Source organism: Sceloporus occidentalis, unplaced genomic scaffold (genome assembly GCF_023333645.1).
Source record: "Sceloporus occidentalis isolate IW3139 unplaced genomic scaffold, rSceOcc1.0.p SCAF_1, whole genome shotgun sequence".
Taxonomy (NCBI): domain Eukaryota; kingdom Metazoa; phylum Chordata; class Lepidosauria; order Squamata; family Phrynosomatidae; genus Sceloporus; species Sceloporus occidentalis.
The window spans coordinates 277,287,937-277,313,186 of NW_028316981.1; the positions used below are offsets into that span (position 1 = coordinate 277,287,937).

A 25,250-nucleotide genomic window follows, 5' to 3' on the forward strand; every position below is an offset into this window, starting at 1 on the left:
TGTGGCTCCATCCACACTGCAGACATAATCCACTTCGACACCGCTTCAACTGCCATGGCTCAATGCTGTGAAATCTGATGCATTTGCCTATGTAAATTGTTTGCTTTATGCATTTATCTAATTTGTAAACCACCCTGATCCTTGGGGAGGCGGTATATAAATAATAATAATAACAACAATAAATGTTAAACAATAATTATTAAATTATTATTAAATATGAAATGATAAATATTAAATTATTATTGTTATTATCTTAGGAATTGCAGTTTGTTGGGGCACCAGAGCTCTCTGACAGAGAAGGCTAAACGTCTCACGACGCTACGGTTCCCAGAATTCCTTAAAATTGAACTGTGGTGGCATTTAAAGCGGTATCGAAGCGAGTTATTTCCGCAGTGCGGACACAGAGGTGATAGGAGCGGATTGACAGCCGCTTTTTTTTTAACAAATGGAAACGCTCCCGCGGGCGAGCGCAAATCCCATTGGCCCAGCCGAAGTCTGTATGCAAATGAGCCAGCGACGAACTGACCACTCAGGAGGAACGAGGAGACTCGGGGGCCGTCGCTCATTGGCCGGCGGCCCCGTGGCGAGATGGCGCGTGGCCCCCTCCTGATCCGGCGCGGCGTCGCGCGGCGCAACAGCTTCCCCTGTCTCTCTCCTGTTGCCACGGCGACGGAGCTGGTGACGCGAGGCAGGGTGGGCGTGGCCGAGGTCCGCCATTGGCTGGGCGATCGGGCGATGACGTCGCCAGCCGGGTGTCCTTGTATAGCGGCGAGGGAGGGCGCCTCAGTCTGCAGCCGGCAAGAGAGCGAGCCAGAGGTGGCTACCGAATTCGCCTGTTTCGACACAAACCTTGCGGTCGATTGAACCAGGTAAGGGCCCTTCAGCGGGAGTCACCGCCTCGGGTTTGTTAGTCTGAGAGAAGAGAGGGACGCCGTTTTGAGCCTTTTTTAAACATAAAAATAGAAACTTGCTTCAGGCGCGCCGCGGGCAGCCCTTTTTATTTCATTTCATTTCCAGGCCCGGGGTCCTTCTGGAGGGTTCGGAGAGGCTCCCCTGAGAATGGTCTCCTCTGCGCCTTCTTCTCTCTGAATGGGGCCCATTATGGCGCCTTGTCCCTCTCTCTCTCGCGCCGCAGTGACGGTAAGCGGGCGGCTGCTGTGTGCCTTTATGGCCACCCTGTTATCCTGGGGGGTCCTTGGCAAGGTGGGTTCAGAGGAGGCTGAGAGCCGGTGACTTCTTGCCCAAGGTCACCCAGTGAGTGGGTTTCATGGCTGAGCCAGGATTCGCATCACAGAGTTGGAAGAGGCCCCAAAAAGGGCCTCCCAGTCCATCCCCATTCTGCCATGCAGGAACCCTCCATCAAAGCATCCCCATTGACAGATGGCCATCCAGCCTCTGCTTGAAGACCTCCAAGGAGGGAGACTCCACTACACTCCGAGGAAGGAGTCTGTTCCTCTGTCGAACAGCCCTTACTCTCAGGAAGTTCCTCCTAATGTTCAGATGGAATCTCTTTTCCTGCAGTTTGCATCCATTGCTCTGGATCCTAGTCTCTGGAGCAGCAGAAAACAAGCTTGCTCCCTCCTCAATATGACATCCCTTCAAATATTTGAACAGGGCTATCATATCACCTCTTAACCTTCCCTTCTCTTCTCCAGGCTAAACATCCCCAGCTCCCCAAGTCATTCCTCAAAGGGCATGGTTTCCAGGCCCTTCACCATTGTAGAGGCCCTCATCTGGACCCACTCCAATTTGTCAACATCCTTTTTGAATTGTGGTGCCCATACTGGACACAGTACTCCAGGTGAGGTCTACCCAAAGAAGGATGTCGACAAGCCCTATGAGAACGGCTGGGAGTAGGAATAAGAGTAAAGGAGTAAGAGATTTTTACAGGAGTAACATTATTGAAAAATCCCATACTTCAGAGAAGGACAAAGAGTAACGCCAAAACCACTACTGGGGAGCTGGGGATGTTTAGCCTGGAGAAAAGAAGGTTAAGAGGTGATACGATAGCCCTGTTTAAATATTTGAAAGGATGTCATGTTGGAAGAGGGAGCAAGCTTGTTTTCTGCTGCTCCAGAGAACAGGACCCGGAACAATGGATGCAAGCTTCAGGAAAAGAGATTCCACCTCAACATTAGGAGGAATTTCCTGACAGTAAGGGCTGTTGGACAGGGGAACAGACTCCTTCCTCGGAGTGTAGTGGAGTCTCCTTCTTTGGAGGTCTTGAAGCAGAGGCTGGATGGCCATCTGTCAATGGGGATGCTTTGATTTGGATTTCCTGCATGGCAGAATGGGGTTGGGCTGGGTGGCCCTTGTGGTCTTTTCCAACACTAGGATATTATTTATCATTTATTTGTCATGTCTTTACCCCAAGGCAGGTAAGCAGCGGCATTGGAACAAACGGAAGACAAAACAAATTAAAAACACATTAAGCAATAGAACTACTGATAGCATCGGTTCAACTGAAATTGCTATAGTAGAACGAAGCCACCTGCAACACCAAGTGCAGGAAAAAGTAAAAGGCAGGCTCTATTGTTTACCAGCTTTAAAGGCTCTGTGGGAGCAGGAGATGAAAGAACTGGGGAGATTGCTGCAAGGTGTGGTTGCTGTCGCCTGGATCTGCACTGTTGAAATAGTTTAGTTTGATGACTGCTTTAACTGCTGTGACGCCATCCTACAGATTCCTGAGATTTGGAGTTTAAGACCACTTTGACTGCCCTGGTTCAGTGCTAGGGAATCCTGAGGATTGTAGTTTGAAAATGCAGAATGTCTCACAAAATGACAGTTCCTAGAATTCCATAGCATTGAGCCATGGCAGTTAAAGTGGTGTCAAACTGCATTATTTCTGTAGTGCAGTTCCGACCCTTGTCATTCCCCACCCTACTCTCCGTTGGATTATTCTCATCTCCTCTCTGTTTTATTGGTTGCTTCCTTGCTAGGTGATTTTAGCTTCTTGTGCTACCCATGCAGATGTGGAGTGGTTCTTCACTACAGTTTGGAGTATCAAGGGGTGGCATCTGGTCCAGGTTTATCATGCCTTGAGGCTGAGGAGAAACTGGGCTTCCAAGTAAAGCCTCTGACTACATTGTGCAGGTTGTGATCCACTGTTCATAAGAGACAAAATAACTACTAATTTTTTAGTACTTCTAGAAGCTTATAATTAGACCCTCAAAAGATAAAAATATCATGTTTTTCCCCTGGAGACATTATGTGCCTTTTCTGAAAAAGAGACAATCCGTTGGGGATTTCGTTTCACGCAAAGGAGCTGCTAACAGTTCCTCCAAGTCAAGTCCACTTCTCTTCTTTCAGGTTTATCTGTGTATAGAGAGGATGTTTTGTGGATGTGGCTGGTACTAGAGTATTTCCCAGCATAGCAGAACTACACACACATTTGCCTATATAGTTCTGAATTTTATTTTATTATTTTAAAAGGCTGGTTTTTTCTAGCTGTCAAGGACTGGGTCAGTTTTCCATGTCATTTGTCAAGCTAGTTCAGAGTAATTCACCAGTGTTTATTTTGTGTGTGTATATCATTACGGATCAGGGTGTGTATTGGAGTATTATTTTAATGTGAAGCTAAGTGGTGATAAGTCCAATATAGTTGTAATTTGTATTCTATTTTGTCTCTTGTAATCACTTTTAATTTTTTTAATTTTCCCCTAATTATATTGGGGAAAATATTTAATAAATCCTTTAAAAAAAAAGAGGGACAGTACTGACTAGAAAAGGAAGATGTACTATGAATTTTTGTCCTGTGTATTCAAATCACTTTAATGAGTTGCGTTGACATCTGCTTAACTCTGAAAGTTAATCAGTGTTCAGTTACCAGAATCTTTTAAGTAGAATTATTGTGTAAAAATGTAGTATGTACACACTTTTTTTTTTACTTTGCAGACTAAAATAGTTATTCATATTTGATACAGTACCCAGCAGTCTTGACGTTGTGTGGGTGTCATTCAACATAAACTAGTCAATCAGTATGGTCTTTTTTGTGTGTGCCAAATTAGAGACTTCTAGAAGAAGGTTGTATTACACAGCAGGTCACTTTTTTGCTTACAAATTTAAGTGTTGTGACTAGATGCTGAAGGAATATTTGTATATGTGTGACTGTGGAGATTTAATGTTTGCAAAGCTGACATTATTTATTATGTTAGGAAGCAAAGGTGACTTGTTTGGGGGAAATCAAGAACCTGTTTGTCTGCCTCAAGAATTTTATGGTGCTAAAAGTAGAAAATTGGCTCTGGTTAGTACATGATCACCAACGAATACCAGGTGCTATAAACTATATTTCAGAGGAAGGAACTGGCAAAACCACCTCAGAGTCTTCGGAGTTTATCACACTAGCGAGATCCTGCAGGAAAACAGGAGTTAAACGCAATTTAAGTTACATTCCAATTTAAACAGAACTTGCAAATCACAGTCATTGCGCTAAAATGAAATAACGTAAAGTTAACCTGCAGTTAAAGCAGAGGAAACCGGAGGCTTTTTAAATTCGGTTTGTTCAGAAAGTAAAAAGCTGCTGGTTTCCTCTGCTTTAATTGTGGATTAACTTCGCATTATTTCCCATTAACTGCGACGTCATGTGATAAACTTTGGGCATTTCCTGGTTTCCTTTACATTATATCGCATTTATTTCCCGCAGGAACTTGCTAGTGTAATGAACTCTTTCCTTGCCTAAGCAAACCATATGAAATTATCAGGTCATCATAAGTCATCAGGGGACTTGAAGGCACATACTTACAGATGCACACAAAAGTAGAATCTTTCTGGACCATCATAGATCAGAGACTATTATAAAGGAAAATGATTTGCTTAGACACTCAGATCACTAACATTTAGTCAGCCGCTCATATTCATTTGCCTTTAAAACCATCTGTAGCTCACCAGAGGTCAAGTAATGAGACAAGATTGAGTGAACAGTCTGGTTTACCTGGGGACAAAACTTGAAATCCTGTACCATTACTTCATGGGTGACTCTTACATTTCTGAAACATGAATGGTTTGCATCTGATACTGCTGTATAATGTGAAGTGTGTTGATTAAAAAAAAACCTAATGGAAGAAGTAGTCAGATTGCTTGTGAATTATGTATTGTGCTATTAAGGAAAGAAGACTATTGCTTTCTTTTGACAAAATGTGCTGTGCTTTAAGCATTTTTAAGATTAATAGGGGTTGGAGTGATGGGACCATAGATAAAGCAATTAAATGTATAAGCATTCCACATATGCCCCATGCTGTGTTAATCTGATACTTGAAATATGCAGTAAGAATGCTGTGCTTTAAAATTGTTGATCCAAAAAATGTAGGCATGCAGGTCAAAAACCTTACAATATAGATTGTTTAAAACCTTGCAACATTTGGGGGGAAAAATCTCCATATGGTTTGCCCGCACCATACGTGGGCTCATTATAGGAGACTTCTGGTTATTTGGAAGTCACAGGGAGGTTGGGACAATGGCGCATGTGCCTGCACAAGCCCCATTATATGTAATGGAGCTTGAGCATATGCGCTTTTTGTCTTATGCCCGGGGGGGGGGGGCGGAACGGATCCCCCGCGTAAGGCAAGGGCAGACTGTACTATTTTAGCATTCCCGTGAAGCACCTTTATCATTTACTGCCTGTGTTCCCAGGAGATTAACTTTGGGTATTGTCAAGACAAGCTCAAGTCCCTTCAACTCATTAACTAAAAAGAAATGTGATCAACAGTCTCTCGCAATAAATATTCCACTGTATATCCCATCATTTTCCCTCAGTGTTATAGAACACATTAACATTCTTGAACATCAAGCTAATACAGCGTTCCCCTTTTAGGTTAACACTTCAAACTATGGCTTGCAGTATGCACGATACAACTCCTGACAAGTATTCGTGATGTTTACACAGGCCCAAAACACACTGTAGAAATAGTCTAGTTTGAGACTGCTTTAAGTCAGAGCAGTTAAAATGGTCTCAAACTAGATTAGTTCTGCAGTGTGTTTTTGGACCTTTGTCCATGTTAGCCGTTCTCTGTCCCCTAGCTTTCACCAGAGACTTTTTTGCCCTTTTTTGTATAAGCCACACTATTCTGATCCCTGGATGATGGTGAATTCTGTAAATAAGGTGAGAAAAGTGTGCCCTGCGGACCACTACCAGCCCTTGTGGAGAGTTCAGTTCAGCCTTTTGGATTTCCAGAACCCATGACATTCCCCTCCCAAATTTTTAATCAAAAAACCCCACTCACCACAGGTTATAAAGGCTTAATACTGTAGTGCTGTTTTGAAAAGGGGCACCCTAAAATAGCCCCCCAAAAACTAAAAAACAGGCCATATTTCTTTACCAATGAAAGATGTTGTTTATTTGATCAGAAGTATTGTTACAGAGTGTTCATGAAGAGAGCGACATTCTTTTTTTTTTTTTTTTTTTTTTTGCCAAGTGGGTTCAGGCCCACTACTAATCAGTTGCATTTGGGAGCTTCTGGAATGGCTTCACAGTCTTTTGGGAGAAGTGTTTGTAATTCTGTGAAATATTTTTAAATTAATGGTTTTGTTTTATGTTCAGAAATACAATAAATGAGTACCGTATATACTCAACTATAAGTCGATCTCATGTATAAGTCGAGGTCAGGTTTGGGGGCTAAAATGATGGATTTTGATATGACCCCATGTATAAGTTGAGGGTAAAATTTATAGGCATGTGACAAAGGAGATATAGGATGAAGCAACTTAACAAAATTCCAGTAGGCATAACTGTTTGAGCTTCCACTAAACACTGGCTAGATGAGAGAGCAGAGGGGGTCGGTGCTTTCAGGACAGATTACACTTTTGCCTTTCACCAAGGGATGGTTCCCTTTTTATAAGATTTAAAGTACAATACTTATATTGACCCGTGGATAACTTGACTCAGATTTTTTTAGTCAATTTTTTGACTAAAATTTCTAGACTTATACATGAGTATATATACAGTAATTGTAAATCTGCTTAATCTTCATACAGTCCTCAAAAACAGCAGCTTTATCCAAATGCATAGTTTACTGCACTAACAGTGTATTTTATTGTATTTAGTCCTAGATCTGAGAAAACAGTTTTGAACATGCTGTCCAGACTATTTCAAATGCATGGCCTTTTTGTGGCCTCTCACCCATGGGAGGTCATTGTGGGGACTGTAACTCTTACTATTTGCATGATGTCCATGAAGATGTTCACTGGTAATGACAAAATCTGTGGATGGAATTATGAATGTCCCAAATTTGAAGAAGTAAGACCACAAATTTATTATTTGCATATTCATTGCCAATGTAATCACTGTTTGAAATTAAAATCTGCTAAATTGATCTAAGATAGCTTCATTGAAGTAGTTTTTAGTGTTGTTGATAGAAATAATTTGTAGGAATTTGGTCTTAATCCTCTTTCACTTGTAGGAATCAATGAATTTAGATTGGAGCTTAGCAATATTAATATTTGAGAAATATGAAGTGCTGAAAATACTGATAATACTGGTTTTAGAAAAATAATGTAACTTTTTAATTTTTAAAGCATATTTATATTATACTCCTCTTTTAACAGGATGTTTTGAGCAGTGATATTATAATACTGACAATCACACGCTGCATAGCAATCCTTTATATATATTTCCAGTTTCAAAATCTGAGGCAGCTTGGATCAAAATATATTTTAGGTAAGCTGTCTTGGTTTGTATCATGGTTTCCATAAGTGATTACAAAACAACGAAATGGAGAATAATTAACCATGCATATCCTGTTAAAACATCAAATCAGATTTGTGCATGTGAATAACCCAAATGCAAAGAACTGATAAATTTGTGCTGAGCCATACTGCAGAACAAATGGATGCTATTGGCAACATTCACAAGATTTTTCTGTTTGTAGACTAGGAGAGGTGACCCAGCATGCCTGTGTTTTACGCGGTCGTGCCATATACAGCTTTCAGCATACTCTGCGCCCCGGAAGAACTAATGGGACATGTGCCCATGGCGCACGTGCGCCACAGGCGCAAGCCCCATTACTTCCTGTGGGGTTTCAGCGTATACTGATTTCCCCTTACACGGAGAGATCTGGAACGGATCCCTGCATAAGGGGAGGGCACACTGTATTTGGAAATAGTATTCATGCCCAGTTAAGAAAGAAGAATAAAGTGTTAGTCTTAGCATATTTTTACAGCAGTAATTTAACATAGCAGATGTTGAAATAAGAGAAGAACAAGTTCTTTGGGAGGACTTGAGGTTCTTCCGAGTTAAAAAAAAAGTTTGTGTAGTTCAGGCATGTGGACTACACAACAGAGCCATCTATGTTGTTCAGAATTACAGAAGACACATGCGACAACTGTCCACATTGATCTAAGGCTAAGCAAAGGGACATGTTTACAGCATACAAGGTGAAACCATTGTGTGCAGGTGGGTGGTAGATCATTAGTAACATATATCAGGGAATATTACTGCTTAGGGAATTCTGTATGTGGAAAGGTAAGCATGTAACTTAAACTCCCAGTATTTGGTCAGCTGGTTGGTATCCTTATGAGAACTGGATATGGTCCCAAGTGATCAGGAACTCAGTGCATCTGAGAAGCTGCTACTCAATTCAGAAGTTTAAGTACTATTCAAAGTGAAGTGACTTGCCCCAAATCTACATTGTGTTCTTATTGAAAATTAAACAAAAAGATGCAAAGTAAAGTGCTGGATCATATGAGCATGCAGAGGAAAGGATTTGAATGAATAGGTGTTTACAGGTACTCTTTTGCATGGGAATAAGTGTCTGTGACATGTTACGTATTGCCATGTCACACAGACTTTTCTTTTTTCAAGGTATTGCTGGGCTCTTCACAATCTTCTCAAGCTTTGTCTTCAGTACTGTGGTGATTCATTTCCTTGATAAGGAGTTGACAGGCTTGAAGTATGTATTATTCATTTTTGTTCATATCAAAATATATTTTCATTTGCACAACAGTAAATGTCATCTTGAAGTTAAGAATGAGTGAATTTGGGCAAATTGGGAACATGTTGCAGAAACTTTCAGAGCGGTCTCTTTTCTAGCAGGAGTTATGGGGTACAGACATAAGTGCATATGAACTCACTCATTACATTTTGTACAGAGCTTACACCTTGAAAGTGAAGTACCAGCATACTCCAGAGTCTTCTCAGATGTGTATTCACTTCATATCCAATTTGTTAGTTTAAATCCACAAAATTCTGTTGTCAATACTGTACAAAAGTTTCCTATGCTTCCATTTCAACACATTAGTACTGTAGTGGCATTGAAAAAATACCCCTACACTCCATCCCCAACTTTACAGAAATGAGAGATTCATTGCCCTAAAATGTTTTTCATCTCATCATTACTGTTCATTCTTTACTGTAGATTAGTTTGGCTTTTCTAGTGACTTTCATACTTCCTGCTATCTTTACAAAGAACAATCTTGTAGAACTTTAAAAAACTGCACTTCAGTACAGTGGGCCTTCCATATCCGCAAATTCAACTGGTCACAGATCATCAAGCCCCATATTATTAAATGGCAGCAACATGAACATAGGCACATTGAAGTATGTGTGTTCATGTTGTTGCCATTTAATAATGTGGGCCATGATCACTCACATTTTTCGGTATCTGTGCAGGGTCCTGGAAGCAAACCCTGCAGATCTGAAAGGCCCACTGTATAAGCTTTTGCAGACTACAGCCCAGCAAATCATTTGCCATACCTTCATATATCCTCATGACACACAGTGCCTATCGTGTATCCAAATGTATGCTGAGGTGGAAGATCAGGTGTATTGATTTACTCTATCTAGTAGAAAATATTGATTACTTTCAATATAAATTATTTGTGCTTTCATAATTGGAGAAGTCTACAAGACTTGTTATTTTGCATATTTCTAAATTATACTCTAAACAGCCAATATTCTTTTTGAATCTTTTCAGTGAAGCACTGCCATTCTTCTTACTTCTGATTGACCTCTCCAGAGCTAGTGCATTAGCCAAGTTTGCACTTAGTTCCAATTCACAGGTCAGCATGCATCTCTGTTTTGATAATGTGTATTTTTGTAGCATAACTGTGAAATGTATTGGCCTTCAAAGGTATATATTGTTTGTCATAAAAATAAAGCCCTACATGGATTTTGTTGATGTAAAATCATTGTACATATTGGACATACTTTTATTTTTTATTGTATTCTGTATCAGCACTGGTAACAAATGTTAAATTTCCAATTTGTATTTTAACTGCTTTAAATATTTGTATTTCATGTAGGATGAAGTAAGAGACAACATTTCACGTGGAATGGCAATCTTGGGCCCTACATTTACACTTGATGCCTTAGTGGAATGTCTTGTGATTGGTGTTGGTACAATGTCTGGTAAGTCTGGAGCTCTCAGTGTATTTTTTAAAATTTCCATCTTATTTGAGAACATAAAAAAGATTGATACTTACACCTATGTTATAGGAGGGGAAAGATAAAATGTGGGCTTATGCAGATGCCTATGCAAGTTGTTGAACTGCAGCTCACAACATTCTTCACCTTTAAACTATACTAGCTGGGGCAGTCAATAGCTTCTAAAGATCTACATGTTCCCTAGAGAGTGGAAGTGAGTGCAGTTGTCTGTACTCCTGCCAGATATGAATTAAATGTTCTGCCTTTAGGACATATATGCCTGAATTATGTAACAGCAGTTTTTAAAGAAAGTAATTAAGATCTTATGGAAAATTATTTGGCATTGTTTCTTTATGTCTTGTCCATTAGAGTTCTAGGATGGTAGTCATGATGTTCCTAATGTGCATTGCATAAGGATTACAAACTGATAATTTGCTAGTGTTTTCTATGACAGTATTCAATAAGACAAAATTAATTAATTGAATTTTTGGAGGTATTACTCAGTCAACTGCTAAAAAACCAGATATTTCACTTTATTTTGCAAGTTAACTATACATTGTTGAAAAATGCTGTGTGTGTGTGTGTACAGTACATGCATGCGTGATTAAACTCTACCTATAAAATAGGCCTTTGTTAGCTTACACTGTCTTGAAAGTAATTCACATATGCATGGCAAATATATTTATTGCCTGAAAAAGAACCAACTCTTTCCAAATTACAAATTATTCCTGTCCTGGTCATCCTATCCTCAATGGTCCTCCAACCTCAAGATCATTTCTCCCCTCCCCTGCAAATCCTATTGTGAGCTGCATTATGGAGGACTGAGCAAGAAATCCCCATTCTTAAATTGCTGCAGAGGAGCATTCCACAGCAACATAGGCCATTCCACAAGCACTTGTTATGGGATCTTCAGTGGAGGTTTCTTACTGACTCATCTCCCCATCTCTTGATAGATCATGCCTGTGTTGTAGATAATGCAACAATAACAACACTTGGCTGCTCCAGTTACACCGACTGCCCATTTATTGGTGCTAGTTTTCATCTTCAAACCTGTATTAACCTGCTTGAGCAGTGTGTTTGCCTTATGGACCTTGTTTTCTGATCCTTCAGCAGGAGCTGTTAGGCTAGTCAGTACTGGAGATAAAAAAAAAATTCTGATTGTCCCAATCACATGGGATCTCTCCTGCTGCGGAGATTCAAATGGCTCCCTTACTATAGGTTTTTGGGAAAACCCTAAGACATTTTGATTCTGGTCTGTTTCTGTATTGTCTTTCTATATGTTTTTTAAAACATTGTACTTTCTGTTTTATGTATTTATTTTTATTTACATATTTATTTGTCCTTATTGTTACATATTTTAAAAATTCACATAGTAAACTGTATCTGTTAATGACACTACTAGAGAAACTACATTCTTATGACTTTTACCCATTTTTATTATGTGATTACATGGTTCAGCTGTATCTATAAGCATGTTTTTTATGTCTGAGTATTTGTGATTTGTTTGTTGTATGTTATTTGTATTACCCTTCAAATAGAAAAATGCTGCAATTCTAATTGCTTGGTCCTTGTCTTTCTGACAGGAGTAAGACAGCTTGAAATCATGTGCTGTTTTGGCTGCATGTCTGTCCTAGCCAACTACTTTGTCTTCATGACTTTCTTTCCTGCATGTGTATCTCTGGTATTAGAGGTAAGAGCTCATCAAACATCATCATTGGTATAACAGCTGTCTAGTTGCTAGGATCTGTAAAATGTGCTACATGGTTCCACTTCAGATAAATAGCACTAAAATTTCCTCTCTCGTTGATCTGAAATATGAGAAAATGTCATATGACAAGGAATGTTCCTTGAACAACAGACGAACGCTGAAAAAAATTATTAATTTACTGGAAACGATTTTGGAATAACCAATTTTGTTATACTTACTATTTCTTTGAATTACCGTATATACTTGACTATAAGTCGGCCTCATGTATAAGTTGAGGGCAAGTTTTGGGGGAAAAATTATGGATATTGATATGACCCTTGGATAAGTCGACGGTTAAACTTAGGGACATGCAACATAGGATCTAAATGATGAAGCAAAGGAAAACAATGCCAAAGAACCTACAATATTATGGCAGGCATAACCATTTTGGCTCGCACTAAAGGCTGGATGGAAGAGAGAGTAGAGGGAAGTCAGTGCTTTCAGGACAGAATGCACTCTTGCCTTTCACCAGGGGATGGTTCCCTTTTTACTAAGTGTTAAAGCATAATATTTACATTGACCTATGGATAAGTCAACCTAGGTTTTTGAGATCAATTTTTTGACTTAAAATTTCTAGACTTATACATGAGTATATACAGTATATGGATGCAATTATTTTTCAGTCAGAGGAAAGTAGCATCCTCCATGTTCATTGCTGCCAGGAGTTCATGCAGAGTATTGGAGAACACAAATTATATCCACATTGAGGACTGGTAGATAAAATGTGGTTCCTTGCATTAACATCCAAGTTATGACATTATATGAGAGTAAAATGAGAGAGGAGCCCTGGTGGCGCAGTGGAGGAGCCCTGGTGGCGCAGTGGTTAAATGCCTGTACTGCAGCCATTCACTCAAAACCACAAGGTTGCGAGTTCAAGACCAGCAAAAGGGCCCAAGCTCGACTCAGGCTTGCATCCTTCCGAGGTCGCTAAAATGAGTACCCAGACTGTTGGGGGCAAATTAGCTTACTTGCTGTTCACCGCTATGATCTTTGGAATAGCGGTATATAAATAAAACAAATTATTAATTAAATTATTAAATAAGCAAGGTAGTTAGAACTAATGTACTGTAAACTGTTTTCCAGTCCTTAACTGCTGTAAATTTATGACTTAAGATAAGATACTTTAGATTGCAATGTATATTATAGACATGCAGCAATTAAGTAATTATGTAATTATACTATACCTCATCTAAACGTGTGATTAACATGTTGCACAGAGTTTTCCTCACTGAAGTTACGTTTATTTAACTTTATACATAAATTAAAAATTCATACATACATTACATACAACTGCCTATTCACATAAATACACTCTAGTATATTAAAACTGTCTAAGATAATCATTCACATATTACTCTTACCATTACTGAATCATTGATAATAATAATCCTACTTCAAGCCATCCCGCTTTACCTATTTGCTTTACTTAACCTATTCTTTGCATCTCTCATTCTCCTTCATTCTTTCTCACTTACTTTCCCCTTACTTTCTTACCTTCTCCCTCAACTCCTTCAATTCTCTACTCCTTCCTTCTCCCCCTAGTTAAACTTTCATCCTTATCTCCTTCCTCTTTCCCTTCCCTTTCTCAGTCTTCTTATCTTTCCCCTGCTGTCTCACTTTTCTACTTCCTCTTACCTTCTACATGACTTATCTAACCTTCGTTCCACATTCTTCCACTTTCTTCACATTCACACTGTCCTTATCAAATGCTGACTTATTCCAATGGTCTCTTAACTTTTAATTTTTTTTCAAGCTCTCTGAAACCTGATATACATTCCATTCCCTCGTATTTTTTTGCAATATGTTTTGATTAGCTTATTTTAAACAATCTCATATTTGTTTAAATTCTTCATTTTGTATCTGATATATTGCTAGGATTATTTTATTCAGAAATTTATTCAATTTTTTAAAAGATAGGAATTTGATATATATAGAGTCTACTGTATAAATTTTTCATCAGCAGTTGAAATTAATAGAAGCTACACATAAGCATTACTGTCTTCATGCAGTTCCTACTCATTCATATACAGGATAACTTCACATTGAAGCAAGTGCTGTACATAATATGGGACACTATATGAGCTAAGGGTAACAGCCATGGTTATATGTAAATTCTTAGCTTTGGTATAATTATAATGGTTCATACTGTAATTATGTTTGCAGCATGATTGCATACTCCAGTTGCTCTAAATTTATGACAGATTGAAGTTAACATTTTCTATCCAGATGTGCATCTGACAAATTTGCATAAATGATCAACAGTTCTATCTCCTAAATATTAGAGAAGAATCTTTACTACCCTTCTTATTTTGGAACATTAATTGAACTTTCTATATAATGGCATTTAGCTTTTAGTAACATAATAAATCATGATTCTGGGCAAGTGGTTACTAAATGTGTCAAACATTCTTCCTGCAGCTTTCACGGGAAAGTCGCGAAGGCCATCCCATATGGCAGCTCAGCCACTTTGCTCGTGTTCTAGAAGAAGAAGAAAATAAACCCAATCCTGTAACACAGAGGGTGAAAATGATTATGGTAACATTTGTTTTTTGTGAAATCCTATTAATGTGAAATAAAAATACAGAAGGCTCAGTTTTCTCCAAACGTAAAAAATACAGGCAGTTGCCAGCAGGTCAGAATAAAGAGATAATTTCAGGGCCATGTGGGCTCAATGCCTGATGTGAAGCTATAGTGCCCTCTTGTCCTAACATATTCAACAAGAGTTTGAAGTTTTATGTTCCATTGAAAGAAGTTGAATTGTTATAGGATAATATTGAAATCATAACAGTCATCAAGAGAACAGCCTAGTTTTAAAAACTGATTCAAGTAAAGTTTTACCTGATAATATTTCACTTTTCAAATAATAGTACAGATCTGGTCACAAAGATATGTTAATTTGCAATTCTGGTAGAGCTTTTTGAACCATCTAGAAAAGTATATTCCATGTCTTTAATACATGTATATGTATTCTATTGCATCTTCTTCATCCATGGACACCTACATGATTTAAGTAGGTGCTTGAAACCAGACAGTGCATCAGGCAGGGTTGAGGTATTAGGGAGCCTCAATCACATACACACACAGACACACACACACACACACACGGAGGTAAGTTTTGAACTGGGCACCCAAAAGAAAAGTTTAGACCTTTTGGGCACCACAGCATTTGTTTTACAATTTTCAGTTTTTAATTGAAATAACATGTACGTTGTCCTAAAAAGTTCTATAGCTAGATGTCATCTTCCACATTCTTGCTGTCATTTGTTTATTGACTATAGGGAAACATACTTTTTCATATTTAAATGTAGGTAACTAAATGAGCATGACAAAGCCATTAATCCATTTTTGTGATGAGTTTTAATTGTTGCTATTAGGTAATTATTGAGAGAAATTTAGAAATTTATTTATTTAAAAAATCAAAAATCTGTTTTGAGTTTTTGTAAAAAATATTGTGTTGTTGTTTTTTTAATTTACTTTGATCTGCCCTGAGTTCATAAAAAGGGCATGAGCGAGAGTTATTGCAATTTTCCTCTGTGGATTTATTTTTATTGGAACATAAACATTTAATTTTAGAAAAGCTTTAACTGTAGCAATTTAATGAAGTCAGAAAATTAAAGAAAAAGTAAATATAAAGGACACAGGTATCTTGTAATGAACAATTTTCTTACAACAGTAAGATTGCCTTTAAACAGAACTATACACTCAAATTAACAAATCAACCTCCACCTGTTCAGCTTTGTACATGTGCGGTATTCATAAGATGCTAATGCATATTCTTGGATTAACCAGTAATTGCTTTTTCAAATTTTAGTCTCTAGGTTTAGTTCTTGTTCATGCTCACAGTCGCTGGATAGCAGAGCCATCGACACAAAATAGCACGGCAGAAATATCTGTGGGACTCGATGAAAATGCACCAAAAAGAATTGAGCCAAATGTTTCTCTGTGGCAATTCTATCTTTCCAGGTGTGTTTAAATATAGTCAGGCTAATCAATATTTGATTGCATCTGTCATTTTTTTTTATTTACAGTGAATTAAGCTACCGTCTATTATCCCCTCTGTTGTAAACCGCTCGGATTCCCAATGATTGGGCGATATATAAATAAATCCTATTATTATTATTATTATTATTACTACTGATTTGTGCAAGTAACCACAGACTCAATATATCTAGTAACATAGACTGAAGTGAAGAAGATGCAACCTGCAGGCCAAATGCTACCCCCACCCCACTTCTGCAGCCACTTGAAGACTCTTGACTGCCCACAAATTTTAAAAATAAAAATTGACATGGGATTTGGATTATCTTTCTCCTGAAAACTGCGCCAAACTACTCCCCTAGAACTTCTCTCTAAACTTGTATTTTGGCTACAAATTGGTCAAAAATAGTGACTGAAAGGGACATGAACACAGATGCAGGAGAGCTGCAAGTGTGAAAGCTGCCCTCCCTACATCTAGCCACTCAGTGGTTGTCTAAATGACTTACACGGTGGTTTAGCTGTTCAAATAAATGAAGTATTTAGGGTTCATTCATACATTACTCTTGCAGTATGGTAGTTCCATAAATTTTAACATCCCAACTGTTAATAACTGTATTAGTCATATGAGTTGAGATTATTACCATTTAGCCAACAGGGAAAGGTAGGAGCGACCATGTGATACGCCCATCCCAGATATTTACTGATTACAAATATTAACATTGAACCTTAGAATCTGATAATGTAACAGTGGTACAGTAATTTAGTATTACAGTATATGATGTCTTATTTCATTATATTTCCCTGATTCACTGGGCCATATTATAAAAAGGAGGAGGGAAGAGTGCATATTTTGAATCTATGAAGAGTTAAGGTGTAATTAACCTATGTAAACTGGTCTTGAGTATTCTTGTGTAAGATCAGAATGTTAGAGGTGTATTGGAAGAGGAAGCGGAGGATTAATTTATAAAGGGATATTTCTATAATGCTTCATGTGGTTGATTTACCTAGGATAACACTATTCCAAAAACAGACCCAGGTTGATTAGACCTGTTCCACCAGACTTCCATATGTCCACACAAAGACATCAAAGGAAAACAGTGATTTTTGAGGAAGTGTTTGAAGAAAATAAGAGGGTAGAGTTTAGAGAAGGAATTTCAGGCATATGGGGGAGCTAGAGAAAAGTTAAAGGTCAACCTAGTCCAGTTGTGTTACTTACAGGCATCTCCCACTTTTCAACTTACAATTTTTTGACAACTATTTTCAACTGTTGTAAATTATATTCCAAATCCATATATTCAAAACAAAACAAAAAAAGCTTCATTTATATACCGCTTCATACTGCCTAAGCAGTGTCTGAGCGGTTTACAACTGTAAGCTAATTTCCCCCCAATAATCTGGGTACTCATTTTAGCAACCTCGGAAGGATGCAAGCCTGAGTCAAGCTTGAGCCCTTTTGCTGGTCTTGAACTCGCAACCTTGTGGTTTTGAGTGAATACTGCAGTACAGGCATTTAGCCACTGCACCACTAGTGGTCTGTTCTTTCAGCCTTGCGTCAAATTTATGCTTCTGGCTATGCAGTAGTATAAAAGGGTTGAAAAAGCTGTGATTCATTCTTAGGTTCAAACAAATCGGAAAAGGCAGTTCTTTACTTTTTATTGGGAGATTAATGCTTGTTTGGCTGAGACAACTATGGACTGGGCAGGGGAGGCATTACTGTCGTGTACAACCACAGCAATTATGTGGGCTCCCACTCCAGCAGTTTCTCTTTTTCCCTGCTTTCCCAACAGCCAGAGTTAAAGAAAGGTGACAAAGGAGGAGCAGTTCAAAGTGAAGAAGATTCCAGTGGCTCCAGTGTCACTGAGTCTGTGAATCTACTCTGAGTTTTACTCTGAACTGTTCCTTCGGCTGTTGGAAAAACAGGGGAGGGAAGGAAGGAAAGCATGAGCACTACAATTGCCAAAAAGCACTGCATGAAGTGAGCTGAACCAAAACTTGCACTGCTGCTGCCTCCTCAGAGAGCCAGTAGCCAGGTTAGGTAATGACATCTTGCAGCCAGCACCTCTGACTGGACTCAACTTCCTGCCACTCAAAGTGATGAGGCACTTGGTCCTTCCAGCCAAAGGAGGACTGCCTGCCACTGCCATGCCCATCAAGCCTGTGCACATCCTCCCACTTTCCTTCAACTGCTCTCTTCAGTCCATGCCGCTGCCTAGCTAAAATGCTTCCTCTCATAGAAAGAAAATAAATAGCATCCCCCTTTTGGGGCAGTGCTTGGTTCTCTAACCTGTCAGATAAGTGAGGGGACTTATTTATTTGTGTATTTATTGTAAAAACAAAAAAACCAAGTCACCTGTTAAATAGCAAGAATTCCAATGTCTAGTAGGTAAGGAAGCATTTGCACTGGAAGGATCAAAGACAAGAAGGGTTTTTTTAAAGGGATAGAAAGATTAGCTAATTTTCCTTATATTAAAATGTCATTAAGAAGGTTTTCATTACAGCAGTGTAAGAATATGTATTGTCTGTTTTATTTAATCCTTTCTAGAATGGCCAGTATGGATATTGAACAAGTAATTACGCTTGGCTTAGCTCTTCTCCTTGCTGTCAAATACATCTTCTTTGAGCAGACTGAGATGGAATCCACATTGTCATTGAAGAACCCTATAACATCTCCATTAGTGATCCAGAAAAAAATTCCTGAAAACTGCTGCAGAAAACAATCTGTACCTTTAAAAAATAATCCCATTTCCAAAAAAGTAGATGCTCCATTTGCCAAAGATGAAAAAGGTAAATTCTTCAATAAAACAGCTTATAATTTAAAAAAAAATAATACTAAAGCTTGGAGCATACAAACATCTATTTTCCTTTCAAATTCTGATTATTGGTTTTTATGCAGATGAAACTATAAAGCCTTTCCTACCAGAGTCACTAGCGAAGGCCACCTTTGTGGTTGGTAGTTGTGCTCCTGAAGAAACTTCATCAGTATGTAATACTACAGTCCCTGACACTGAATTGCCTAAAGAGTCACGCTCCATTGAAGAATGTCTCTCAGTACTTCAGAATGGCAAGGTAAGAAAGTAAAATAACTTTGTGTGACAGGCATTTTTATAATATTCAGTATGGATATATGCCATCTTTGTGAGTGTGGCTTGTGGAATAAATTGAGAAATTGCCTGTTTTTCTATTTTGGCTTATAACATACTGAAATTCTGAAAAAATCTTTCATTTTGGACCTTTCACAGACTGAGTGTTGGCAGTAACAGAAAGATGTTCTTACAAGCAATTTACACTGAAGTTGTTGTACCTCCAGTGTCTGTTTCACCAACTTCTCTTATCAGTGGCAGTGTTTCTTTAGTATTGGTTACCAGCAAAGAGGTGGTTTATAGACAGAGAGCCAGTAAGATAATCAAATATTTTCTTCTTCCTAGATGGGTGCAAGGTTCCTTACTGATGCTGAGGTAATTAGTTTAGTCACTGCAAAGCATATTCCTGCTTACAAGCTGGAAACTTTAATGGAAACTCAGGAACGTGGTGTATCAATTAGAAGACAAATTTTATCTCAGAAACTTCCTGAACCTTCCTCCCTACATTATCTTCCTTACAAAAACTACAATTATTCTTTGGTAAGTAGATGTGCCGGTTAACTGAGATGAATGCGCAGATTAATTTATTTATGAATAGAAGAATCAAATGTTTTAAGGCTTTTGATTTGGGATTGTGTTTAAACTGAGTTTAGTCATTAGCAGCAGATATGAGTTCTCATCCTGAAGGAAATGATAGACAGCAGATAGTTAGAAGTGAACATTCTTTGTAGGTTTTTGTTGCTTCTGAAGTACAGATGATGTAGAAAGTGTATTTCAAGATGATATAAATAATAGTCTTCGTGTTTGTGTCAGTTTGGTATTTTAGTAAGTTAATCAGGTTTATGTTTCAACATACATAACGAAAAAGATTAGTGTTCACAAAGTATTGCTCGCCATAGAATAATAAGGGAATACTTAACTTTTTAAAAAGTACTTTTGTTGACTTTTGTATTAAGGTAATGGGTGCCTGCTGTGAAAATGTGATTGGATACATGCCAATCCCTGTGGGAGTGGTTGGCCCCCTTCTTCTGGACAACAAAGAGTTTCACATTCCAATGGCAACAACAGAAGGTTGTCTGGTGGCAAGCACAAATAGAGGGTGCAGAGCAATATGTGTAAGTACCAATGAGCAGGGTTGGTAGGGCTGTAATTTAAACAGTTATGTTGAACTGCATCCAGCTGTGCTTGTCTGGTAATGGAGCAGGAGGTGGAGGTGGAATAGATTCCCCTTCCCCTCCACAGTTCCACATGCAGCCTACAAACATTGAGGGGCAGAAACAGGATCGGGAAAGGGACATGATGTTTATGAACATAAGTTTACCCTTCTGTTGTCAGATGTTTCTTTAAGGTGTCCAAAAATAATAAGGTGGAATTTGCCCTATTAGAAATCTGTAATCATTTTCTTTTCCTTACCTCAGCTTGGTGGAGGTGCCAGGAGCCGTATTTTGGCTGATGGAATGACTCGAGGTCCTGTGATAAGGCTACCAACTGCCTGCCAGTCTGCGGAAGTGAAAGCTTGGCTTGAAACACCAGAGGGTTTTAAGATAGTCAAAGATGCATTTGATAGCACCAGCAGGTTAGAATTTTATGTGGTAAAAGAGAGGGATATCTTCCTTTTTCTTTCTTTCTGTAACACACTTGGAAGCAGTTCCTCCAAAATACATTTTGGTACTACATATTTATATAGTAAATAATTATATTTACAGGTTTGCTCGTCTCCAAAGGCTTCATATTGGTTTGGCTGGACGCAACCTCTATATTCGCTTCCAGGCTAGAACTGGTGATGCCATGGGAATGAATATGATTTCAAAAGTAAGTGCCAGGGTTTGTTCTGTGCATTTAAACAAATACTGATTTCAAAATACAGTAATGAATACAAACACTTTTCTAATAAGATATCCTGGGGAATGGAGAAGAAACAAGTTAAAGATCTAGAGTTCTGCTTGAATGTAACTGTGTTACTGAACTGAGAAAATGGTATTGCAGTTCAGCTTAATGAGCCACAGTTCACACTTGTTGGAGCAAGATCCAACCTAATGTTTGGCACAAACATTCCAGAGTAACTGTTACCATGAGTGAAATGGCTACCTGATGTAATTCACATTGTGGATGACTTATCTTTTTTAATTCCCAATTTCAACAGTGCTTCTGGAATTCAGTTTTAGATATTAAATAAATTCTATTTTATTATTAAAAGAAACATAAAAATCAGCAAGTACTGCAGGAATATTGCTGGTGCTGTATAAATATATTTTCTTTCCTTCTCCTTTCCAATCACTTTCTCAAATCAGGGTACAGAGAAGGCACTTGCAAGACTGCAAGAAGAGTTTCCTGATCTCCACATTTTAGCTGTTAGTGGTAACTACTGTACAGATAAAAAGCCAGCTGCCATTAACTGGGTAGAAGGGAGAGGGAAATCAGTCGTCTGTGAAGCAATCATTCCAGCAAAAGTTGTCAAAGAAGTGAGTACCTGCTGTGTAAGCCACCTCTGTTTAATCAAAGTGCAAAGAAATCATTTGTAAATTACTGTAATGCACTTTTAAAAATTTGATAGGTTCAGAGGGTCTCATCCAGATCCTGTTTAGGTGGGGGTAGTCATCTTAATTTCGAATTATTGCTTTCCTTCTACTCAATCTGGTAATATTTCAGACAGATTCTATGTGTGTGCTATTCTTCTAGGTAAGAGACAAAAATGTGTTTATTACCATCATGCTTTCCACACTAAGTGGAACTATATAGGAGCTTTATTTTTTTCCTCTCGGTTCATTTTAGGTATTGAAGACTACCACAGATGCCATGGTAGAAGTCAACATAAACAAAAATTTGGTTGGATCTGCAATGGCTGGTAGCATAGGTGGCTACAATGCTCATGCAGCAAACATTGTCACTGCCATGTACATTGCATGTGGGCAGGTAAGTTTTATTTTTATTTACCATTCTCTGTGTGTGTGCGAGAGAGAGAGAGAGAAAGAGGGACACCATCTGTTTAAATACCTGTTGATGCTAAAATCATGTGTTTTATTTTTTTACCTGCCAAGGATGCAGCACAGAATATCAGCAGCTCAAACTGCATTACATTGATGGAGTCAGCTGGTCCTACCAACGAAGATTTATATATCAGTTGCACAATGCCTTCAATAGAAATCGGGACTGTGGGTGGAGGAACCAACCTGTTACCACAGCAGGCTTGTTTGCAGGTATGAAGACTCAGAAGTAATATATGTATGAGTATCAAAGGAAATAAATTTGCAAAATTATAACCCAACCCAGTTTTGTATCACAAGACCTGAGTCATATATTTCTGACCCATGTTTTGCAATTTGACATCATTGCAGTCTGCCAGCAAACTCCCACATTTGAAAGCCCTATTGCTTTCTTTCTATTGCTTTTTAATCCAGAATATATGGGAATGATCAATTCTTCACCTGTACCAGTGGGGGGACAAAAGTCACAAATATTTGCCTATCAGGTGCAAGCGTGCATTTAAAGCAGTAACAGTATGTGACTGTTAGAAGAATGCTTCTAATTCTAGAGAAGTGTACCTTGGGAATGTTTGGTTGTATGTTAGTCTGTAAGGCTTCAACCTTATCTTTGAAGTTGTTCTGGACTGTTGACTTCAAACTATTTTTGTCTCAAGTAACTGGCAGTGATTTTCCAAGGTCACATGCAGAGATCTTTGCTGCCTGATGTCTTTTATTTAAGGTTCCTAGACATTGGACTTGCTGAATACATAGCTCTGTTGCTTGTACAGTTTTATCACTGAGCTATGGAGTCTACTATTTGTCAGTATTTTGAAAGTAGATTAAAAGTTGCAAGGTGAGGACCAGAGGAGTCTTGAAAAGAACACTGCCTTTTTCTGAGGCATGTTATTATCTTCTATTGTTTACAGATGTTGGGTGTGCAAGGAGCAAGTACAGAAAATCCTGGAGAAAATGCCCGGCAGCTTGCCAAAATTGTGTGCGCTACAGTAATGGCAGGAGAACTGTCCCTTATGGCTGCCTTAGCTGCAGGGCATTTAGTCAAAAGCCACATGATTCACAACAGGTAATAAGACAATACATTTACTTAGTCTAAATTGTTCCTTACCAGCTAACAAAGCATACCTAATGTAGAAACCTAACAGACTTGGATTTTATTTGTTTACCTTGCTTTTGACAGGTCAAAAATAAATCTACAAGATCTTCAGGGAACATGTACCAAGAAAGCTGTGTGAAATTGACAGAAACTTGAAACAAAGCATTGCTATGACAAATTGACAAGTGAAAGGAAACAGCACATGATCTGTGACTTTTAGAAGGAAGATAAATGTTCAATACATTGGATTGTTGGAAGGACACATGATGGGATCGGTGGGTGTGGAACCCACACCTGGCTGTTTGCATCCTTTGTCCCTTTTGAATACCAAAAGGATGCTTCTCTATGGGAAATATTTCAGAGGGTTTTTAATTCTGACATGGAACTCTAGCTTGTGCTGAGTGATATGTTCTATGCTATGGAGCTCCATGTAGTTTATCCAAGCTATCCAAAATGATTAACCTTGCTCCTTTTAGCAGTGAAAATAATCTGGCTATTGTAACTTACTGGTTTGGGGTTTTAAACCAGTCTACTCCATTAATTGCTTTCTTGTGTTCATTGTTTTTCAGGCCAACTTGGTATATTTTGTGTACAACCCTGAAACAACCTGTTATTCTTGTGAGCCAGGCATTAAATTTGCATCAAATCATCTCATTCCAGCAGAATAGCAAATTGGTGTGGGTGGGGGATGGTTGGATGGGTTTTATTTGTTGCCATTCTTCATTTTGGCCAAACTGCTCTTCACAGACTCTTTTTAATCTGGTCAGATTTATAAGGTTAGAATTTGGACATGGGGATGAATTTAGTTGAATCACAATATTCAGAATCTTCTTTCAGGATGCTTCACTTAGTTGTGCTGTTTGTACAAAGGGAACGTATGCATTGTTGCAAAAAAGATATGATCCATAGAGACTATATTTCAAAATACAACCCACTGAGTTAAAATTCTCAGGTGTTTTGTTCAGATGGACTTTTCTGTACCATCCAGTGCGAAACTCTCTGGAGCAAAGCCCATGGGTGGCAGCTGATAAAAATCACTGTAGAACCTATTTGTTTCAGTGATACCTTTCCTAAGAGAATTACACAGTTGCCTGCACCCTTGGAAAAGTTTAAATGGTTAAGGTTTTAATGGGGGTGGTTTTGAATAACGAATTCAAAAACATGTTTACACTTTTTTTCAATCATCACTTTGGAGTATGGTATGAATTTTTTTATTATTTTTTTTTTACAGGAATAGGTGCATGACTTAACATGAGAGATCTGTTAAAAATCCATGCTGCTTTATTATTGATACTTTATTTAATTATTTTCCTTGAAATTATAATTTATTTGGGGGTAAGATCCAAATTGCTCCTCACTTCTTTTGAAGGACTGCTAACAACCAGATTAATTGAAATGATGTTAGAAGAAAAGTGAATGCAGCAAAGGTAGCTGCCTATCAGTGAAGTCTACTACAAAGCTACAGAGAACCAGTCTGAAGAGAGAGAGCAGGAGTTCAGATGTACTCCTTATCCCTTGTCAGATGCAGTGACGACATTGCTCCAAACTGGCTAAAATGATGGTTTGAGTTCTGGGATCCTTTTGTTCCACTTGGAACTAATTGCAAGAGACCCACCTCTTCCAAGCTCAGTAAAATTGAGTGGAATATATATATGTATATGTATACATACACATTTTGTACATAAAATATCTAACTAGTATGTATTAGGTTCATAAGCTAATGCAAGTCAACCTATTACTTGCTAGATATGTGCTGTGGCTGTTTGTAAATAGCATCATGAATGTCCATCTTCCTACAGTATTCTTGTCCAGCAGCTACCTTTTTATTATTTATGCAGAGTTCAAATTTAACCGGTTTTATTATTTAATGCAACACTGGGCTAGCAATAAACAGTCTGTACAGTGTCCGTTTTGGTGAATGTAACTGACATTCTGTCTTTCCAAAAACCATTTTGTACTATTAAAAACTGTACATTTTGGTACAATTTTTCCTGTTTCAGTAAAACAATGGAAACAA

General features: G+C 38.3%; 1 protein-coding gene across 3 annotated transcripts; it reads left to right on the plus strand.

Moving 5' to 3' along the window:
- The first annotated feature begins 765 nt into the window (after window positions 1-765).
- HMGCR (3-hydroxy-3-methylglutaryl-CoA reductase) lies at window positions 766-25,250 on the plus strand. 3 transcript variants are annotated; one of them, XM_089494315.1, is made up of 20 exons: window positions 766-869; window positions 7,039-7,231; window positions 7,540-7,651; window positions 8,795-8,882; window positions 9,906-9,990; window positions 10,234-10,339; window positions 11,938-12,044; window positions 14,520-14,636; window positions 15,913-16,064; window positions 18,622-18,863; window positions 18,973-19,145; window positions 19,505-19,699; window positions 20,116-20,274; window positions 20,578-20,735; window positions 20,866-20,971; window positions 21,451-21,621; window positions 21,932-22,072; window positions 22,198-22,356; window positions 23,049-23,203; window positions 23,318-25,250. In XM_089494315.1, the coding sequence occupies exons 2-20, from the start codon at window positions 7,067-7,069 to the stop codon at window positions 23,370-23,372; spliced, it is 2,646 nt and encodes an 881-aa protein (XP_089350441.1). In that variant the 5' UTR covers window positions 766-869; window positions 7,039-7,066; the 3' UTR covers window positions 23,373-25,250. The 3 variants fall into 3 exon arrangements, with proteins under 3 accessions (XP_089350441.1, XP_089350449.1, XP_089350446.1); XM_089494320.1 differs by lacking the exon at window positions 766-869 and adding an exon at window positions 1,062-1,140; XM_089494323.1 differs by lacking the exon at window positions 20,116-20,274.

Coding starts and splice junctions, on each gene's coding strand:
- HMGCR (XM_089494315.1), top strand. CDS start 7,067: ATGCTGTCCAGACTATTTCAAATGCATGGCCTTTTTGTGGCCTCTCAC. Junction 9,991..10,233: donor CACTTAGTTCCAATTCACAG/GTCAGCATGCAT, acceptor TATTTCATGTAG/GATGAAGTAAGAGACAACAT. Junction 20,736..20,865: donor GCATTTGATAGCACCAGCAG/GTTAGAATTTTA, acceptor TTATATTTACAG/GTTTGCTCGTCTCCAAAGGC.